Here is a 20,288-nt window from a genome sequence, read left to right as displayed (position 1 = left end):
CTGCCTGATCCCCCCTACCCACCCGCCTGCCCGCCTGATTGCCCCTAACCCCCTCTGCCTGCCTGCCTGATCGCCCTTAACCACTCACCTGCCTGCCTGTTCGATCACCCCTAACCACCTCTGCCTTGGCCCCCACCACCACAGCTTCTTCGGAAGGACGTCCAGAAGGTCGTTCAGCTGTCCGGTCTAATTAGCATATTACACTTATATGCTAATATACACTTATATACACTTTTATTATTATAGATTTCCAGCAAGTCTTTATCCTTCTACTAAAGTGAAGGAAATAGGATGAGTGGTGGCAGATTTTAACTGTATTCTTTAAAGGCAGAATGTTAATATGAGTTATATCTAGGTGTTGGGTTACATGAATATCTGTTATATTAGTCCCTATAATTTTACTGTTTTTAATATTATATAATTAAAAAGTAAAAGGTAGACTGGGACCAGCTTATGAAAGCTTTGACCTCTAGACATAAGAGATAGAAGTTTAATTATTGGTAATTGGGGAGATACTGATTATTTTTAGTAGAAGAGCAACCTAATGAGAGCGACACTTTAAAAATTGAGTTGGGATCAGTATTTAGTATGGTCTAGAGCAGTGATGGCGAACCTTTTGAGCTTGGCATGTCAGCATTTTGAAAAACTCTAACTTAACTCTGGTGCCATGTCACAGGTAGATTCCACCAACCTTATCATTTTTATATTTGTTAACTCAGATCTGACTTGAAAGTAAAAGTTACTTATAATCACTTTGAGGTTAAATAGGTTTAACTTGTTCTCATACTGTATTTCCTTCAACTATGGAATAACCTGTCTTAATTCCCTAATCTATGAATCTATGATTTCAAAGCCCAATGTGAACTGTAATAAAAAAGTGATGTTTGATAGACGTTCTCACCATTCCATCATTTTTTTCCCATTTTCAGGATAGGAAATGCCTTTGAAACCCTTATGTATTTTTCAGCACTATAAAATAATTGTATAACATAATTTCAAGTTCAAAATATTGAGAACTTCTTAATAGGTTATTTAAAGATTTGTTTAATTAAATTGGCGTAGGTCACAAAGCTCATTAATATTAATGATTAGACTAGAGAGGTACTTAACCTCTCTAATCACCAACAGATACAAAATATTAAATTAAATTGTGTAGCTTTATTACCTTATGTGTCATTCCAGGGAAAGACCTCATATAACAAGCAAAAGCTGAACAGTCCAGTTTTAATGTTTCTCACTCAAACCTTTGGCTTCTTCTTAACATTGATAAACTGTAGTTTTAAAAATGACAAAAAATTTTTATTCTGGTTTAAATAAGTCTGTTCCATCTAAGAGGAGGCTGTCTATTTGGAAGAGTTCTGATTTGCAACATAGTCTGTGGCTACTTCTACAAGTTTCTGCAAACTTTTTTTTAACCCAGTCTCTTTATAAATGTCTCAAAGAGAAACCCATAAATCATGACGTAATCCCACCTTAATTAACATTGCTTCACACAAACATTCCATTTTTTAAAATATTATTGACTTTTTCCAACTTTATGACATAACTGAGTAACTTTTCACAACTATTTGGGTAGATTCCACCAACCTTATCATTTTTATATTTGTTAACTCAGATCTGACTTGAAAGTAAAAGTTACTTATAATCACTTTGAGGTTAAATAGGTTTAACTTGTTCTCATACTGTATTTCCTTCAACTATGGAATAACCTGTCTTAATTCCCTAATCTATGAATCTATGATTTCAAAGCCCAATGTGAACTGTAATAAAAAAGTGATGTTTGATAGACGTTCTCACCATTCCATCATTTTTTTCCCATTTTCAGGATAGGAAATGCCTTTGAAACCCTTATGTATTTTTAAGCACTATAAAATAATTGTATAACATAATTTCAAGTTCAAAATATTGAGAACTTCTTAATAGGTTATTTAAAGATTTGTTTAATTAAATTGGCGTAGGTCACAAAGCTCATTAATATTAATGATTAGACTAGAGAGGTACTTAACCTCTCTAATCACCAACAGATACAAAATATTAAATTAAATTGTGTAGCTTTATTACCTTATGTGTCATTCCAGGGAAAGACCTCATATAACAAGCAAAAGCTGAACAGTCCAGTTTTAATGTTTCTCACTCAAACCTTTGGCTTCTTCTTAACATTGATAAACTGTAGTTTTAAAAATGACAAAAAATTTTTATGAACTTTATATGAATACATAACCGATTAAAATAAAATAGTTGGGACTAATCCTTTTAAACACTTATTATTAATAAACTTTAGAAAAGAGATAAAGCTTGAGACAAAATTTATGTTTTAATATCAATTTTTAAATCACATTTGTGTTCTCTTAAGGAGATTTGCATGATGTAAGACTTTACTAATGTTTGAAAAATTATATAAATAAGAGCTGCTAAGTGATGTATCCTGTTTATTGCAAAAATATGATCTAAGCCTCAATAGCTGTCACCAGCCTTTCCTATAAAATAAGAGTGCATCAGATGGTAGTGAAGAGGGCCTAGAATTTCAATCTTGAGATGAGTAATTATGCTGTATGCAACACAGCTGATTTTACTTACTTCCACTTACATGTAAACAGGTCTTTTTTAACTGGGAATAGTGAACATAATGTGGAATATTGTTGTTTATTAGGTCACTTTGATAAATAGAACTAATAATTTAAGACATTTGTCTACAGTAGGGGTTGGCAAACATTTTTCTGCGAAGGGGCAAATAGTAACTATTTTAAGCTTGCAGGCAATATGACACTGCTGTGGTAACAGTAAAGCAGCTATCTATCTATATATATAAAAGGCTAATATGCGAAGTGTCCCTGCAGGAGTTCGACCGGGAGACCGGGAGTTCTGTTGCTCGCTATGATGTGCGCTGACCACCAGGAGGCGGCGCGGAACGAAGGAAGGCCCCAGCCAGCAGCCGGGGAAGGGAGGCCCCAGCCAGCAGCCAGAAGGAAGGCCCCAGCTGGCAGCCGGAAGGCCCCGATAGGTCCTGATCGCTGGACAGGCAGGCCTAGGGACCCTACCCATGCACGAATTTCGTGCACCAGGCCTCTAGTAGACAGTAAATATACAAACCAATGACTGTGTCTGTAAACGAAGGAAGGCCCCAGCCAGCAGCCGGGGAAGGGAGGCCCCAGCCAGCAGCCAGAAGGAAGGCCCCAGCTGGCAGCCGGAAGGCCCCGATAGGTCCTGATCGCTGGACAGGCAGGCCTAGGGACCCTACCCATGCACGAATTTCATGCACCAGGCCTCTAGTAGACAATAAATATACAAACCAATGACTGTGTCTGTGGTTCCAATGAACCTTTATTTACAAAAGCTGACAGCTAGCCAGAATTGGCCTGTGGACTATAGTTTACCAATCCTGGTCTACATTCATTTGACTTTCTCACTTTATATTCACCCCTCTAATCAACTGGAGTTGGCTTCTCCTCACCATTCTACCAAAAATACTTCTGCCAGTGTCAGTAACATTCTCCTTGTCATTGAATCTAAAATATATTAGTCCTTTTCTCAGTTGATTCTTGGGAGCCTTTGACGCTTGAATCACCCTTTCCTATTTAAAACTCTGTCTTTCCTTAGGGTCCATTATAGCACATTTCTAGTTTTTATCCTACCTCTCAAGGCATTCCTCAGTTTTTGTGTTTTCAGAGCTCCACTTTTTTATAGCTCGTTTCTTAAATAATGGGGTGCATCAGGGATCTATTTAAAATTTATATTATTTCTAGAAGAGACAAATTTATAGGCACAGCAAGTATATTGCTGGTTGCCTAGAATGGCAAGGAGTGGAGTGGGGAGGCAAGGATAGTTAGGAGTGTTGGTAGATGATAGCTAAAGGGTATGGGGTTTCTTTTTTTGGGTGATGAAAATGCTCTAAAATTAATTGTAGTGATAGTTGCACAATTCTATGAATATACTAAAAACTGTTGAATTATTTACTTAAAATGGGTGAGCTGTGTGGTAAATCAGTATTTCCATGAATATGTTTTAAAAATTATAAGTTAAATTCTCCAATCTTATTATTTTCCCAAAATTAAAAATAAAACCTATGCTCCACCATTTACTCAAGTGCAGACTGAACTATCTGCCAATAATTCTATTTGTGTTGAATTCATAGTAATATTCCCTAAACACTGTATATCAAATGTAAAATAAAACCCTTATTTATGAGCGCCTGATATACTCAGGATTATAAAAAATATCAACGTGTTTAGAACCATTTTGGTTTTTAGAATATGCATTGTTAGTTCATTTGATGATTCCAAGAGGATTTTGCAAATCGTAATCTGGTAATTAGGTTAGCAGGAAATTAATTTGGATGGAAAAATGAGCTCAGTCTTCATCTGTCACCATTACAAGTTAAAAATCTATAATGGGACAACATAATTACAGTTAATAATTTCTTCTAAACAGTTTCTGCCTTTATTGACCCTATAATTAAATGAGTTATCGTGTTTGCCTGTTTTTCAGACTTTGGGCCCATATGTTGAGGGTAAGATAGGGGGTGTCCCATTATTATGTTAAAGTTAACAGTGGATTTTCAGGTGTCCCCCTATGTCAGTGATGGCGAACCTTTTGAGCTCAGCATGTCAGTATTTTGAAAAACCCTAACTTAACTCTGGTGCCGTGTCACATATAGAAATTTTTTGATATTTGCAACCATAGTAAAACAAAGACTTATATTTTTGATATTTATTTTATATATTTAAATACCATTTAACAAAGAAAAATCAACCAAAAAAATGAGTTCGTGTGTCACCTCTGACACGTGTGTCATAGGTTCGCCATCACTGCCCTATGTGATAAGTTCAGTACCCTTCATAACATGAAGCAAATGCTGAACTTACTCTTTTTATTTTGCAGAAGTAGAGCTTTCAGTTAACTTAGAAGAGATGTAAATTGTAACTAAATTGAAATTAATACTCATTTAGATGCACATATTGGTCCTCTTTTCCTTGAACACTGACATGACAGCACAAAATAGAAAAAAATTAAATCAACATATGTTTTTAATTACCTTTTATTAACACTGCAAATTATATTAGGTTATTTAATTTAGGATGCAAAATACACTGTAGCTCTTGAAAGTACACACACATCATCCAAATTTATGTGTATGAAGACAATAAAGTGATTTGATGAACAAATGGCATTGAGCTCATAGTCTTTAAAACTATATACTGGAAACATAATATGATTTCAGTTTGGTATCTGTAGTTTACCTGGAATTCCTCAGCTAAGATACTAATACACATTTTGAAAAGTTAAGTAATGCAGCTATTCTAAATCTGTAATGATAATGCTTCAGTAATCAGATAAGTACTTATAATTAGAATAAAGTATAATTTCCAAAAAAGATAGCATCACCTATAATATTTATTACAGAAAAAAGCTCCATTTCATAGTTCTCAGTGCTATCCTTAGCATAATTTCTTACTATATATAAGGAGCTTCATGTAATCATATCAAAACCTCTTATCTTGCTGATTATATTCAGCAACCATAGCTAAATATTTCAATGCCAAAGCTGAAAATCATAATGACATATCAGCATACACAGAATAAATTACAGTTAATGAGTACTATATGAAGTATATTTGTATTGGCTCCAAGTTTGTGATCTGCTCATGCATAGAACATTGTAATTTTTAAGAGGACAGAAAGTAGTGATGATATGACTGCCAAACACATTGTGTTGTCTATACAAAAACAAAGTAATATTTTAGCTAGAATGATAAGGGCATATACAGATAACGGGTTAAACGTTTTAGCAGCTGAAATAGATACTTCTGATTACACATTTAGTGACTGTATTTCATGCACAGTTTTACATAATTTTTTTTTCACAGTAGAAAATCCTCAGGGAGATCTTTTATTTCATTCACTTCCTACTTATAAGGTAGTAGTTGTTTTTCTTTTACTAGTATCCTCCACTCATAATTTTCTAGGTGAAAAGATAATTATATCATTTCTAATTCTGATATCCAATTTAAGTTTAAAAGCTAAGCAATGTAAATTTGGTTTAATTCTTATCTGGTTTATATTGGTATTATTTAGAGGCTATTTCTGCTTAGATAATTTATGGAGTGGCTAATACATTTCTCTCTTGGAAAATGTGTATGTGTTCCTAATTCCTAACTAATGGGAAAGCAAAGGACATTTTTACTGTCAGCTTTCATCAAGTTAGACCCCTCTGAAGACCTCACTAGATTGTTTCCATGGAAATTTTGCTAATGGCTATGTGCAACATTATCCAGGTACTTGTAGACAGTATTACAAATTAAAGATGAAAAGGAATGGGTGAACAATACATCTTCTCTTTTAAGAAATTGGCAGGATGTTAATCTTTGCACTTTCAATTTTACTTTGCAGTGTTTTCAGATAGGTTGCAGAAGTTTAAGTTTGGTATTATTATTAATGCATGACACCAGTTTAGACAATTTAAGTAATTAATTTACTAAATGGGTTCTGAGTTGTAATCTTATATGTATAAGGCAGAAGAAAGAGAGTAAATCTTCTAGTCTGTGTATGTTTAGTTAACAATATTAGTGATTATAATGGGTTTTACTGGAATATGGAAGACTGAAGGCATATTTAAAAGTAAGCCACCAGTTTTATTGCCTGTATACTAACATACTAAATTACCTTGATCCATGTAATTAATGCCCACCATATATTACCACATACCATATAGAAAACATGTGCTAGTCTAGTGATACTCATCCTTTGTGGCATACCTACTTACCCTAAATAGTGGCATTCCTAAAGAGGATTCAGCCCAGGTTACCCTTCCTTCTCATTCTGCATTCTTTTCTAAGGCAATGTCATCCACTCTTATAATTTTAAATATCAATATATCAGTAACTCTCAGATGTTTATCTCTTACCTAAACCTCTTTTCTGGCTTTCCAGAATTACTCCACATGTTTTCAGGGAAATCTCACAGACATCAAGCTAATTACATCTGAAGCTGCACTTTTGATTCCCCACTTCAAATCTTCTCTTCTAGAGTTTCCTATCTTAGTTACATCTATCCAGTTTCTCTTGCCAGAAACCTGAGAGTCATTCTTGACTTTTTCTATTCCTTCAACTCCTCTGCCCCAACTCAAGTCTGTCACTAAGTGCTATCTCTTCTACCTCTAAACCACATCTGAAGTTTTCACACTTCTCTATCACAGCTGGCATTACATTCGCAGAGGAAGTATTATTCTAACAGTATCTTGGTTGCTTTACTCTGTAGTTTTAACACCTAAGTATTTTTCTCTAAAACTTTTTGTTGTTGTTGTTTTTAAACTTTATATAAATGAAATCAATCGGTATGTGTTCTTCAGTTCCTGTCTCTAACATTATGTTTGTGAGAGTCATACAAGGTGTTGTATTTAGCTGTAGTTTATTTTAATGTCTGTGTAATATTTCACTGTATTACTATACTACAATTTTTTATATAGTCTTCTGTTGAAAGAAATTTTGGTTACTTCTGTTCTTTGGTTCTTTTGAATAATGGTACTACCAATATTCTTGTACCAATCTCCTGGTATCCAAATGGGTACAATTCTGTTGAGTGCAGTATTCTACTTAGGAGTGAATTTCTGGGTCATATGTTGTGCATATATTCAACTTTAGTAAATATTGCCAAACAAGTTTCCAGAATGGTTATACAAATTTCCATCCCTCCCAGCAGTATGGTTTCTAATATATTTTTGCATGTTTTTGGCTGTTTGGACATCCTCCTCTATGAAGTGTCTGTTCAAGTCTCTTGTCTTTTTGTCTTTTTTTTTTTTCTTTAACCAGAGAATATCTGTCAATCCAGGGCATTCTTGGACACCTTTCTCAGCTGGGGAAACTGCCAGGAAGTCTACCAGGAGAAGGGCTGTGTTCCTCAGTATTAATTCCTCCACTTCTTGCATTCCACCACCAGCCAGTCCTCCAAATCATTCACGTTCGCTAGTGTGGAGTCCCTTTGAACAATCTATTTGGCATCATAAGAATCTTCTCATAGTTTCTTCCTTCTTCCAAGCCAAACACTACCACCCAGGTGGCTTTTTAAAAATTTGAGATATAATTGACATAACATTGTGTTAGTTTTTGATGTATAATATAATGATTTTACATATATTCTTGTCCATTTTTAAACTGAGTTTTGTCTCTTTTATTGATTTGTAGGGATTTTTATATATTCTAGATGTGAGTCTTTGTGGCTAACCTTTTGACTCTTTTGATGATGTGTTTTGATGAAATCTAATGTATTCTAACTTATTAATCATTTTCTTTATAGTTAGTATATTATTTACTAACAGCTTACATGCTACTAAAGATTACATACTTAGTATATTTTCATGTCTTTTTGAAGGAGTCTTTATATACCCCAAGGTAATGGAGATATTCACTTATACTTTCTTTTAGTTTTTTGTTTTACCTTACCTATTTAGAACCACAGTTCATCTGAAAGTAGGAGACCACATGAGCAAAAACAGGGAAGAAAGTGTGGGATATGTGGGAGATAGTGAGTACACCAGTTTGGTTGGAATAAGAGTTTTTGGAGGGTCTTGTGGGAAATAAAATTAGAAAGTTAGATCAAGGAAGATTGTGTCGAACCAAGGAGACTGAAAAAATGTTACCCTTCTTTATTCTCACATGAGCAGGTATCGTTAGCAGTGGCTTCCATCTTACTTTTGTCTCAAGAGGGACCGTGCAATTGTGTGGATGACTCAGTACAAATCAACCACCCTCTTTACCTCCAATAAAACAATAACAACAACAAAGCGAAATAAAACAAAACTATCTTATTTATTTACTTTACTTTTATGTTTAAAAAAATATTCATTTATGTGGGGGGTATGTATAACAATATCTTAGCCTAGTTAGATATTACGAAATTACTTCTTTTTTTAAAAAAACACACACAAATCTAGTAAGTTTTTAATGAGTTAGGGTAAATTAGCAGTATCTACTGATACTTCTGTTAAATAAACAAGCAACAAAAAGTCCTTCCAGAAATACTTTTTATTAATTATCTAGTCATTATATTCCTTTGGAAGATAATATAAACTCTCTGCTCTTACTTTAACATGTTTTTACTTAAAATACAGTTTTCCTTGTATGAACATATCCTTTGTACCTGGTTACTGGAAGAATGAGGATGTAATGTTCTTGTATACTTTTTTCTTAAACACTTGACTATGTAAAAAAGTGAAGTATCGCCCAGCCGGCATAGCTCAGTGGTTGAGCGTCATGGTTCAATTCCTGGTCAGGGCACGTGCCTGGGTTGTGGACTCAATCTTCAGTGTGGGACCTGCAGGAGCCAGCCAATCAATGATTCTCTCTCATCATTGAGGTTTCTATCTCTCTCCCTCTCCCTTCCTCTCTAAAATCAATAAAAATATATTACAAAAAATATATATATTTTTAAAGTGAAGTACCATACTATCTAAAGGTGTGTGTGTACATATATCTAGATATATCTGTTATATACACATATATTAAAATATTTGTATTTAATTGGTTTCACCAAGTAAGATTTGAGTTGTTTAGTTTTAGTTTAAAAGTAGTTTTGGTATATGATTGACAAATTGTTGATACATTTGATAACTTGCAACTGGAGTTTTATGCCACTAAGATATTTCTCTTAGTTAGTATTATATAACTACAGGCCTGGTGCATGAAATTCGTGCACTCGGCAAGGGGGGGGGGGAGTCCCTCAGCCTGGCCTGCACCCTCTCACAGTCCAGGAGCCCTTGGGGGATGTCCGACTGATGGCTTAGCCCGCTCCCCGCCCGGCTTCTGGCTGAGCAGTGCTCCACCTGTGGGAGTGCACTGACTACCAGGGGGCCCAGCTGTGAGCCTGGCTTCTGGATGAGCGGTGCTCCCCCTGTGGGAGTGCACTGACCACCAGGGGGCAGCTCCTGTATTAAGCGTCTGCCCCCTGGTGGTCAGTGCGCATCATACTGACCAGTCGTTCTGCTGTTCGGTCGATTTGCATACTAGCCTTTTATTATATAGGATAGGCTGCATCTTATTATCCAGACTATCTTTCTGACTCTCTCTGGGGTGGGGAGGCAGGGTAGGACCAACTAATTAAGTCTCATTACCTAATGCAGGGGTCCTCAAACTTTTTAAACAGGGGGCCAAGACCGTTGGAGGGCCGGACTATAGTTTAAAAAAAAACTATGAACAAATTCCTATGCACACTGCACATATCTTATTTTGAAGTAAAAAACAAAACGGGAACAAATACAATATTTGTATTTGCATGTGGCCTGCGGGCCGTAGTTTGAGGACCCCTGATCTAATGACCGTGATAGACAGGAAGTAAGTGAATAATTAAATCCATTGTCAAATTCAGCCTATAAAATGACTTCAGCCAGGATTTTCTACATCTTCCTCCAGAAAGCCTGTTGTTAGAGTTGCTACTGATAGCTGAGATATGGAGGGTTTGGATTCCAATGTATTTACTCCTCTTCTTCCTTTAACAAAGATACTAATGATCTTTGTTATTTGAAAGTCCAGGGCTATATAAAGTGTTGGAAGATACATGTAGAGCTAGACAACCCAAAGAGAAGCACCCCTTAAATACGAGCAATTGAACTCTCATTAAACATAATGCTTTTTTTTACATCCTTGTTGGGTCTAGACTACCATTGCCTTGTGTCCTGACAGTAAATTGAAAAGAAGTTGTTTGAAAACATGCTTCCTTAATGGATAGACCCTTCCAAACATTTTTGGAGGAGTAAACAATAAAGTTAGAGAGTTGATTCTGGTTTGCTAAGCAAATTTGTGACTTTCTAATTATATTCTCAAGGATGAAAGGTTGGTACAATATCCACAAATCAAAAAAAAAAAAAAAAAGGGAAAGCTAGGAGTATTTTCCTCCTTAAAATGGAAAAGTTTTTGATCAGACCCATTCCTAATATTTTTAGGCCTGAAGCAAGAGTAAAAATGGAGCCATGGACTATATGTCTAAATTTAGAATCATAAATAAAGCTACCAACCTGTTAAATAAAATTGATCTTACTCCTTTCTGGATAAGATACCTTAATAACGTCCTAGAAGGACAGATTTGAATTTAAAATTTTGGACTCTTTGGGGTTTAATGCCAGAACATAGCAATGTGGGGAGCAGGCCAGCTTCCCTTCCGTTTTTAGCCTTATCTTAGGTTCCATTGCTACCTTCCTAAAGAACAACTGCTCTTGGCCACTCCATGGGTAAACATAGATTCTCAAATTCTAAAGATAATCTCTTTACATATAGACATGAAACACTTAAAACCACTTCTATATTCTCCCTTATTATTTTTTAGAATTTTTAATATGTTTTTATTGATTTCAGGGATAGGGAGAGCGATAGAAACATCAATGATGAGAGACTCATTGATCGGCTGCCTCCTCCCTTATTCTTGAGATCTTCTCTAAGTCATTGTGGGTTAAAAGGAAGGAGCATGTTTAAGTCCCAGCTTTGAAGCTGTTGTGTTAATTGTTAACTTTTGCTGAGTCTGTACATTGAAAAAGGTAGCAGTCTCAGCATGTTAAGATCATAACTGTTAGATGCTTAGAGACAGCAGCAGTGCTGATGTGAGGCATTAATGGCTGGATGGATCCAATCAGATATGCCACCCCGGGTGTCTTTATGTAATGGCATTTACCAGATTTCAAATGGACTGCTGAGAAAGATGAAATATAATCTCATGTATTATCTCTGTCTTGAAAAAATAGATAATGAAATTGTTCTCTTGCTGGCATCTATTTTATTAAACTTTGCAGAGTCAACTAAAGAACAGATATCCCTATAGAGTTGAAACCTTTTGCTAATGTGGAGTGTTATTAAGTGCGTTTGTGAGTTCTAGGAACAATGATGTTAAGTAGAGCAAGTAACATTTATATTGTATTTCTTTTAAACCTACTCAGAATAAGATGGCATATTTGGGGGCTAGCTGGATAGAAAAAAAAACAATAAATTGTATACAACTAAATTCTTTTTTTTTTCTTTCTTATAGAATCTGGAGAAAGTTCTTGTGGAATTCAATCACAAGGAGTTGTTTGATTTCTATAACAAGGTAAGTATTTTAAAAATAATTTCTAAGAAGTGGGTTTTTCCCCAATGTTTCCTTCATTTTATGAATTTTTATTTTTAAATTCCCTATTATGGAACTAAGTTCTTTAAACTTGACTTGTAAACACCTTATGTTTCACAGTAGGAAGCATTGCTGAGATGAGAATCTGACAAACTAAATCAGGAAGAAAATGGAAATGGTTTTAATTAAAGCAATAGGAGTATTGCTGTAAACAATATGTAATGACTTATGTGGTACCTAGCCACACTGGCACATTAGATATAAAGTAATGTTAAATATTTTCATTTCTGTGTACAAAAGAAAAGGAAGATGCCAGGCCTTAAAGATTTATCTTTGAGTATTTTTGATGATTCTTTCCAAATACTGATTTTGTAATCTAGAAAATTCCCCCAGACACACACACCTTTAAAAGTCATATAATGAGCATTTAAAATGAAACAGTTGGGTGTACGTAAAACAGTAGTATTTAGAAATCCTCCTTTACAAATTTGAAAGTTTAGCAAGCACTAATTCTAATATTGTCACTAAAAAAGAAAAAAATTTAAGTGGTGTATTTATTGCTGTGGATGGATTTAATACGCATAATTGCCAATGCCATCCTTTCCCTTCTATTTGCATGTTTCTAAACAGCACTTCCTATGCATTTCTCTTTCTTTACCAGCTCTCTCTCTCTTTTTCTTGTCTTTGTAAATAGCTAGAGACCATCCAGGCACAGCTGGATTCTCTTACCTGATGTTCCTGAAGACCGCTTTCCCCATCACACTCCTGCCACTTCATCATTTTGCTTTGAAGACAGACTGCCAGGTTGTGTTTTCTGAAGGATTCAGTAGTTTTCTTCTTGTAAATTATATGGTTTATCACTTCTTAGACAAATAGTAGCTAAAGGAAATAATTTTCTGAGGACTAAGATTCTAATATACATTCTCTAGTTCCATGAGCCAACAGCAAGCAAGCAATTGTTAAGAATAATCTTGCTTTCAAAAAAACAAAAGTGAACACCATATTGTTTTTACTGCCCTATTTTTGCTTTATTGCCCACATGCATTTTTTACATACTTGATGATACCTATAGGTATCAAGGAGGGTCCATGGATATAAAGTATACTGCGTACCGTAGAATACAGAACTCAACAATTACATTGATAAAAATAAGAAAGCCGCCCCATGCAATCAATACATTACAGTATTTTCCCCTGAATATAATGAGTATAGTTTGCTTTGGAAATAATATAGGAAAGAAATTAAAAATAGAGCTGGTAGTAGTTATCCAGAGATTCCAGTGTGAGCTTCTCTGCACACTTTTACTTTTTCTCTGAGTTTAATGATTTAATAACAGTTCTTTCTACTGCAGATAGTAGAACTAATTATTCATTTAATAATGATTCATTTCATAATGTGGGAGACAGATTCAGATCATGAAGAAAAAGAATTGTAATGAGTGCTGAAGGGAGAGCTGGTAGTAGTTATCCAGAGATTCCAGTGTGAGCTTCTCTGCACACTTTTACTTTTTCTCTGAGTTTAATGATTTAATAACAGTTCTTTCTACTGCAGATAGTAGAACTAATTATTCATTTAATAATGATTCATTTCATAATGTGGGAGACAGATTCAGATCATGAAGAAAAAGAATTGTAATGAGTGCTGGAGTATCCTTAAAATTTCAAAACAGCTTTTACATTCTCTTTCTGTAAATATGTTAATTCATTTCATTCAATAAAATGTTTGTCTCAGAAGTAGTTGAACTGAAGTGCACAATACTTTATGCTATGAATATATATAAATATGAGTATGGCTGTCTGTAAAAAATAATATCAATTGAATTTATTGTTTTCAGAAAGTCAGAGGAGGAGGGACGGGGAGAAAATGAGAGAGAGAGAGAGATTCAAAATGCTTTTTCTTCACATGAAGGAATTTTATTTCATAAATGTCCTAAACAAACAGCCATTAATATGAAATCACATTCTTTATATGAGGTGTCTGAGTAATACAAGTGTTAAATGTCTCCCAAATAAAAATTCAATATATATAATTTATGCCCTTATTTATATTTGTGCTTCTGTGTTGTCGCTTATAAGGATTGGGAGTTTGGATTATTTCAGTATTTCAGAAAATGAATGTTGTAGTCGCTGTCCATAGTTGATTGATTTTAAAAGTTTTTAAACTTCCATTGACAGTATATCTGGAAGACATATTTTTAATATAATGAGATTTGTCTCCAAAGGTTTCTTGTGGGATAGATCTGTCTTATTTGTTTATACTCTGTTCTGCCAGACCTCAGAGGGAACTTCCTACTATAAACATTTTTACAAATATTTTTTAAAACTTCTTATGTACAAATAAACATATATCATCTCAAGTTGAATTTGTTAGGCCTTTCTGACCATATGGATAGGTAGAAGTTTTCATTGGTTTCATAGCCAACTTAACTCCTAATGTAGGTATCTAAATTAAATGTGACAGTTCAAGATGAATTGTCTAATAGTAGCTCATTTTATGGCCCCTAAAAGAGCTGGTTTTATAGACTCTAAGTGTATATCTAAACCTAAACAAACACGTGGTAAATAGTTCAAGAAATTCTGATCACAGGCATTGAAGGAAGGACAATTAGAAGGTCTAATTCCAACTAAGAACATATATTTTCCTGAAATGTATTTAATTGCAGGTCATTTTCTTCCCTAAGGCACCACTTTTGTTTCGATACACAAGTCAAAGAAGATATCATTCCCCGAAAGTATTAATTGCATGTTACTTTTTAATAGAAATAAGATGGGTGAGAGGATAAGTGGGGACTTGAACATACTATCTTAGCAAATAATTATGCTTTGCATGAGTGTTTGACATGAGGATTGAATAAAAGTAGAATTGCTTGTTAGAAAGGAACCAATGTACTATTTCTGTACCTATTACAAATAATATATGTAATTATTCAATTATAAAATATGTTTATTTTTAATTAGGAAATACAAAAAATTATAAGTAACCTAAATTTATAGAATCACATAATTCAAAAATGGCCAATAGGTTTTATTGAATTTTTTTTTCTATCTGTATATCCATATATGTGATATTTATTTCTGTAGCATCACCTTCACTTTAATTTTTGCCAGCCACATGGAAACCGGAAATTATGTTTCCATCCTCTGCAGCTACTGCAGCCATATGACTAGGTCTCACCCATGAAATGTAAGTGGAAATGATATTCATCTTCACTTTTCTGTATCTCCAAATCTGAAACATAGATTTAGAGATGAGTGAGCTTTGACTGAGCAAAGATTATTCCTTAAAGGGTAGGGAGCAACAACATGGAAGGGAACTGGGTCCCTGAATGTCCTCATGGAGCAGTATTGCTGATATACTCTTAACAAACTGCTATCTCCAGCCTGTTAACATGAGAAATAAAATATCTTGTTCTAGCAAGTACATTTGGAATCTTAATATAGCAGTTTAGCACATAGCCTAACTAATATGGGGGTAACATGATTTTAAGTAGCCAATAATTAGAGGATTTATATTTTTACAGAGAGATAAATATTTTATGTCATACAGTTCAAATATATATGAATGTTAAAGAGAAATGGGCAACTTCAAGCTAAATTCACAGCTACTGGGAGGTATATTCACCCTACTTCCCCAGTGTGGCTACATGAAGGGAAAGTTTGAGAAACCATAGGTTACATTGTAAATTTCTCAAAAAAATAAAATAAAATCTTTACATAATCCCTTTTCCACTGTTGAAGAAGAGGGCCAGGACAATTCTGACTTGTTCAGGCTCATTACTCAGAAGCTGCTCAGGAATTAGAATTTAAGTTTCAGTTGAGTCTATTTTGCTGCCCTGAAACTTTGTCATTATTATGCAAATAGTTCTACTCAATACACCAGCCTCATTTAATGCTAATATTAGAAACACATTTATTTGAGGGATTTTATAGTAAAGTTTAATGGCATATATAAATTTGGAGAATTTCAAGATTTTATCATTGCTTCCTTGCCACTGCGCCGCCGCTCCCCCCACCCCCCGAATCTTTTTAAATGTCTCTTGCTTTTCTCTGAATTGTAAGGTTGTGCTAGCTGACTGGCAGCCCACGATTCAGATAGAAATGCTGGCAGTTTTCATAGCCTGCTTTATTTGTTTTATTGGAAATGGAAAGTTGTTAGGTTTTGTTTCAAAAGAAATAGTCTGCAAAGGCAAGAAAGTTGAAGCAGGGCCAATCTATAAATATGTAAGGAAAAGAATGCTACAGGATTAGAGAAAATGTTTTAAGTCTTCAAGGCAGGAAAAATAATGAATATATAATAATGTCCCCTTTGTAAAACCAGAGTTTAGTCATTTTTAGCATCTTTTAATGAGAATTTGTAAATCTCATTTTATAAAATACTTGGTTTTTTTTAAAAAAATTTGTTTCTTCAAAGGAATCTAAGTAAGGGAAAGAAGGGAAAAGCAGTTAATAGTAAATTTAATAGTTGCATTTATTTCTGAAACTGTATTTTAAAGAATACAATACATCGTACCTGAATTGTTTAAGGAAAAGCCAATAAGGTTTTTCTCATCTATAATAAATGTAGATGTGCTGTGAGGCATGGAGCTCAGTGATTTCTCAAGGTCTTTTCCCATATCTCCTTGCTTCTGAGATTCCCACATTTCTTTTGTGCTATTTCTAGTCCATATTTCAGCTTCTTCCTACAGGTTCAGCCAGCATACTCATTAACAAAGCAGAAAGCTGTCCCCCAAAACAGGCTGCTCTAACACTTCAGCATTGGAAGCTTCAGCATCTCGTCCTGTCCAGGAATGTGGTTATGCTTTGGCAGCAGAGCACAGTAATTTTCCAAATGATCAGAGAAAGTAGTGGCTCACACAGCCCAGACCATGTGCTCAACTTTGTAATCCAGCCTCTCACTCTACTGCATGCTGATGTAAGTAGTCCTGTGAACATCAGGGTACTTAAGAAATATTGGCTGAGTGAACTAATAGAGTACATAGTTTTTCCTCTCTTCTCTTATTTGACCAGTACCATCTGAATTCTAGAAAACAGACCACGCCATCATAAACCTCAGATTTACAAGAGTAGTTTTCAAACTGCTTTAGTTAAATACATTGGTAATCCCACTAGGGAGTAGCCGTATCTGGGGAGGATCTCCTGAAGTTGTTGATCCTTTCATTCATGGAGCAAGAGATATACAGGAGGAGAATGAAAGCCTGGTAACAAAGTATGTTCTGTACTTTACTTGTCCAGAATGCTAGAGCAAGTTCTCACTTCTGTGAGATTTACCATAGTCATGAAGTTGACCTGGGCATGCTCTGGTGCTAATGCTGCAAAGACTGCAGAACAGCTGCGTTCCTACCAAATTCAGAGGTGACTTATGTGATGAGGTCAAATGAAGTGTTCCAGAAAGACATCTCAATATGCCGTTATATTATGATTATGTTAAATATGTATAGATTTTGTGAGCTCATTACCCAGATTTTAATTTCCTGTAGAAAGCAGTATGTCTTGACTAAAAGTACACAAATATATACACTGACTACAAAGAGGCTTTCCTCACTGGTGTGGGGCAATTCAATGACAAACTTTTAGAAAGAAGTCTCCCCTTACAAGATGGTTCCAAGTTATCAAAAACATATAGGCTGGAGAAGAATCTGAACAAGCTCACACAGATATAATGCAGAATGTGAGCAAAATGCAGAGAGCCAGGCAGAAAGCTGTTCAGTGTCATTTTACTTAAAATTTTCCCTATGCAACCAAGTCCATGCCTTTAAAACAGGGGTGGGAGCCCTTTTTCTGCCAACGGCCATTTTGGATGTTTATAACGTCTTTCTCAGGCCATACAAAATTATCAACTTAAAAATTAGCCTGCTATATTTGGTCAAACATTTAATTAACTCACCCCTAATGCTAGGGCCAGACCAAATGATTTCTTGGGCATATACGGCCCTCGGGCCAGACGTTCCTTACCCCTGTAGTATAGAGCCCAATACGAGGGATCAGTTTCTTCTTGAAAGAATGACTGTAACACCTTTCTACCTTGTGGCAGAAAAGGCCCTCTTTGTCAGAGTTTTAGTGTTTCATATTGAAATGTACTGTACTTTACTTGTGTGATCTTAATTGACTGGAGTAGAAATAAAAAGTCAGCAAGTTTGGGTACATCAGCTTTCTGGACTTGCAAGTTACCCAGAGCATGCTTGAGGGACTCTGGGAGTGGCCGTCTTTGCCATTAGCCTCCCTTGTAAAGGGAGGTCTTAAAAAGTTCTTCTGGGTGGGCTCAGATGTGTCAATAGTTTCCCTGACCTGACAGATCCATAGGTGTGACCACCATCTGCAGGGTTATCCCTTCAGCACTAAATGAGAATTTGCCCAAACATGCTGATTTTATGGTGCTTTGGCTCTCCTCTACTGGCTTCTGGAAACCACTCCTTCCAGCTCTGAGTCTTCCTGAATTATTTCCTTGGTTAATGCTATTCCCCCAAATGCATTTATACTTTTGGGCCCCTTTTCTTTAGATTATACTTTCAGTTAAATTTGTAACCAGTATAATCTCAAAAACATTTAAATTAATTTTCATATTTAGCACTATAGTCTATGCTGAGGGTTCCAGGATTTCAAAGTGTCTGCCTGAAAAGGTAGGACCTCACAAAGTCAAATTTTCTTTCTACAGAATCATATTTTTTGAGTAGTAAAAACATTCTCTTATGATTAAATAATTACTTATTTCATCAGCTTTCTAAGACTAAATATGTATTTTAAGTTTTACTATAGAAGCCACCTCGATTTCATAAGCTTATCTGTATAGGGTTTGAAACAGAACATTTTTGTGGGGAGAGGGTGAATGTTTTATAGAGAAAGGGATACTTCTGGTTTCTGGTTTCTGCCTACTTTCCTGTTGCTCTTTCTCTTAGGGGATAATGACTTGCTATTCTGTTTGGTAAGTTATAAAATATTGATTGGCCATGCTTACTGATGGACAGAGTACTCTAAAAAGACCTTGTCTGCTCTTGGTGATCCTCTGTGACACTTCATGGCTTGGAATTGCCAGTAGAACCAGGGATCCCTCAGGGCCTAGCCATCTTTCTCTGCTGCAGTAATGCATCATTGCTTAAGTTTTGGGCCATGTGGCTGGAAGGAACTAGTTAATTTGAGGTGAAGCTGAGGTGTGTAGGGGAGGAGGGCAGGAGGATCCTTCATTGACCCTGAGAGTGAGCCATGTGCTCTAAACCTAGCTTTCGGTAAAATTTCAAGCTCTTAGGTTTCAAGCTCTGAAAGTGTCACTTTGTTTCTCGTTTGCTATTAGTCTTTCTGTGTGCAGCTCCTTTGGGAATATCAAGGGTTGAGGAATGATTGGCAGGACAAGATTTGGGCATTTGGAGGTTCTCTAGTCAAGTGCCATTAAATGCAATCACAATTTCCCTCCTGTCCCTTATAGCTCTTCTTAGCAAATCTGTCTTATTTTTCAGTGGTAAGCGTGCAGTGGGCAATGGACAAAAATATCAAAGGCATCATTCATACCTTTTAACTCTCAAGTGGGCATTGAGTAAGAAAAGAGGGCTTTAAAATCAATGACTCCCACTCCCTCTGAAGAAGATCAACTTGACACTTCTAACCATCCTTTCTAAATAAGCAAACTATCCACTTCTCTGAGAACAGAGAGGAGACACAGCTGAGTCAATTTCAAAGGCTCCTTGGCTACTCACCTGCTACAATAGACCAGTGAGACCAGTTTTTGCCAGCATGGGAAGTGACCTCATTCACCTTCCTGTACATTTCTTTTTTTAAAAAAAAATATATTTTATCGATTTTTTTACAGAGAGGAAGGGAGAGGGATAGAGAGTTAGAGACATCGATGAGAGAGAAACATCGATAAGCTGCCTCCTGCACACCCCCCACTGGGGATATGCCCGCAACCAAGGTACATGTTCTTGACCAGAATCGAACCTGGGACCCTTCAGTCCACAGGCCGACACTCTTTCCACTGAGCCAAACCAGCTAGGGCCCTTCCTGTACATTTCTGAGCAAGAACTTGAACTTGAACTTCTCCCTCCAGCTCTCTAGCACTCTAAGGAAGTATGAATGTGCCTTCTGGTAGTCTGACAGGATTCTGTCTTGACCACTTGCTGAATTTGTGGAAGAAAAGAACAATGAAAAGCAGTGCTCCTCTCTTTTCAGACTCAGCATTTACCATGCAAACACAGCTAAGTAGGAATCAGAAAAAGGAGA

At 35.7% G+C, this 20,288-nt stretch overlaps 1 protein-coding gene across 3 annotated transcripts in view; it reads left to right on the top strand.

The window, feature by feature from the left end:
- The window catches only part of COMMD10 (COMM domain containing 10), a 154,317-nt gene extending 141,223 nt beyond the window's left edge, over positions 1-13,094 (top strand). For all 3 annotated transcript variants that reach the window (XM_014544179.1, XM_005857349.2, XM_014544184.1), the window contains exons 6-7: positions 12,004-12,063; positions 12,776-13,094. In XM_014544179.1, the coding sequence (XP_014399665.1) occupies positions 12,004-12,063; positions 12,776-12,814 (99 nt within the window). In that variant the 3' untranslated portion in view covers positions 12,815-13,094. The remainder of the gene's footprint in view (positions 1-12,003; positions 12,064-12,775) is intronic.
- The last annotated feature ends 7,194 nt before the right edge of the window (positions 13,095-20,288 follow it).

This window comes from Myotis brandtii, unplaced genomic scaffold (assembly GCF_000412655.1).
Source record: "Myotis brandtii unplaced genomic scaffold, ASM41265v1 scaffold1105, whole genome shotgun sequence".
NCBI lineage: Eukaryota > Metazoa > Chordata > Mammalia > Chiroptera > Vespertilionidae > Myotis > Myotis brandtii.
The sequence above is the reverse complement of the archived record's forward strand: the minus strand, read 5'-3'. Positions and strand labels throughout refer to the sequence as shown.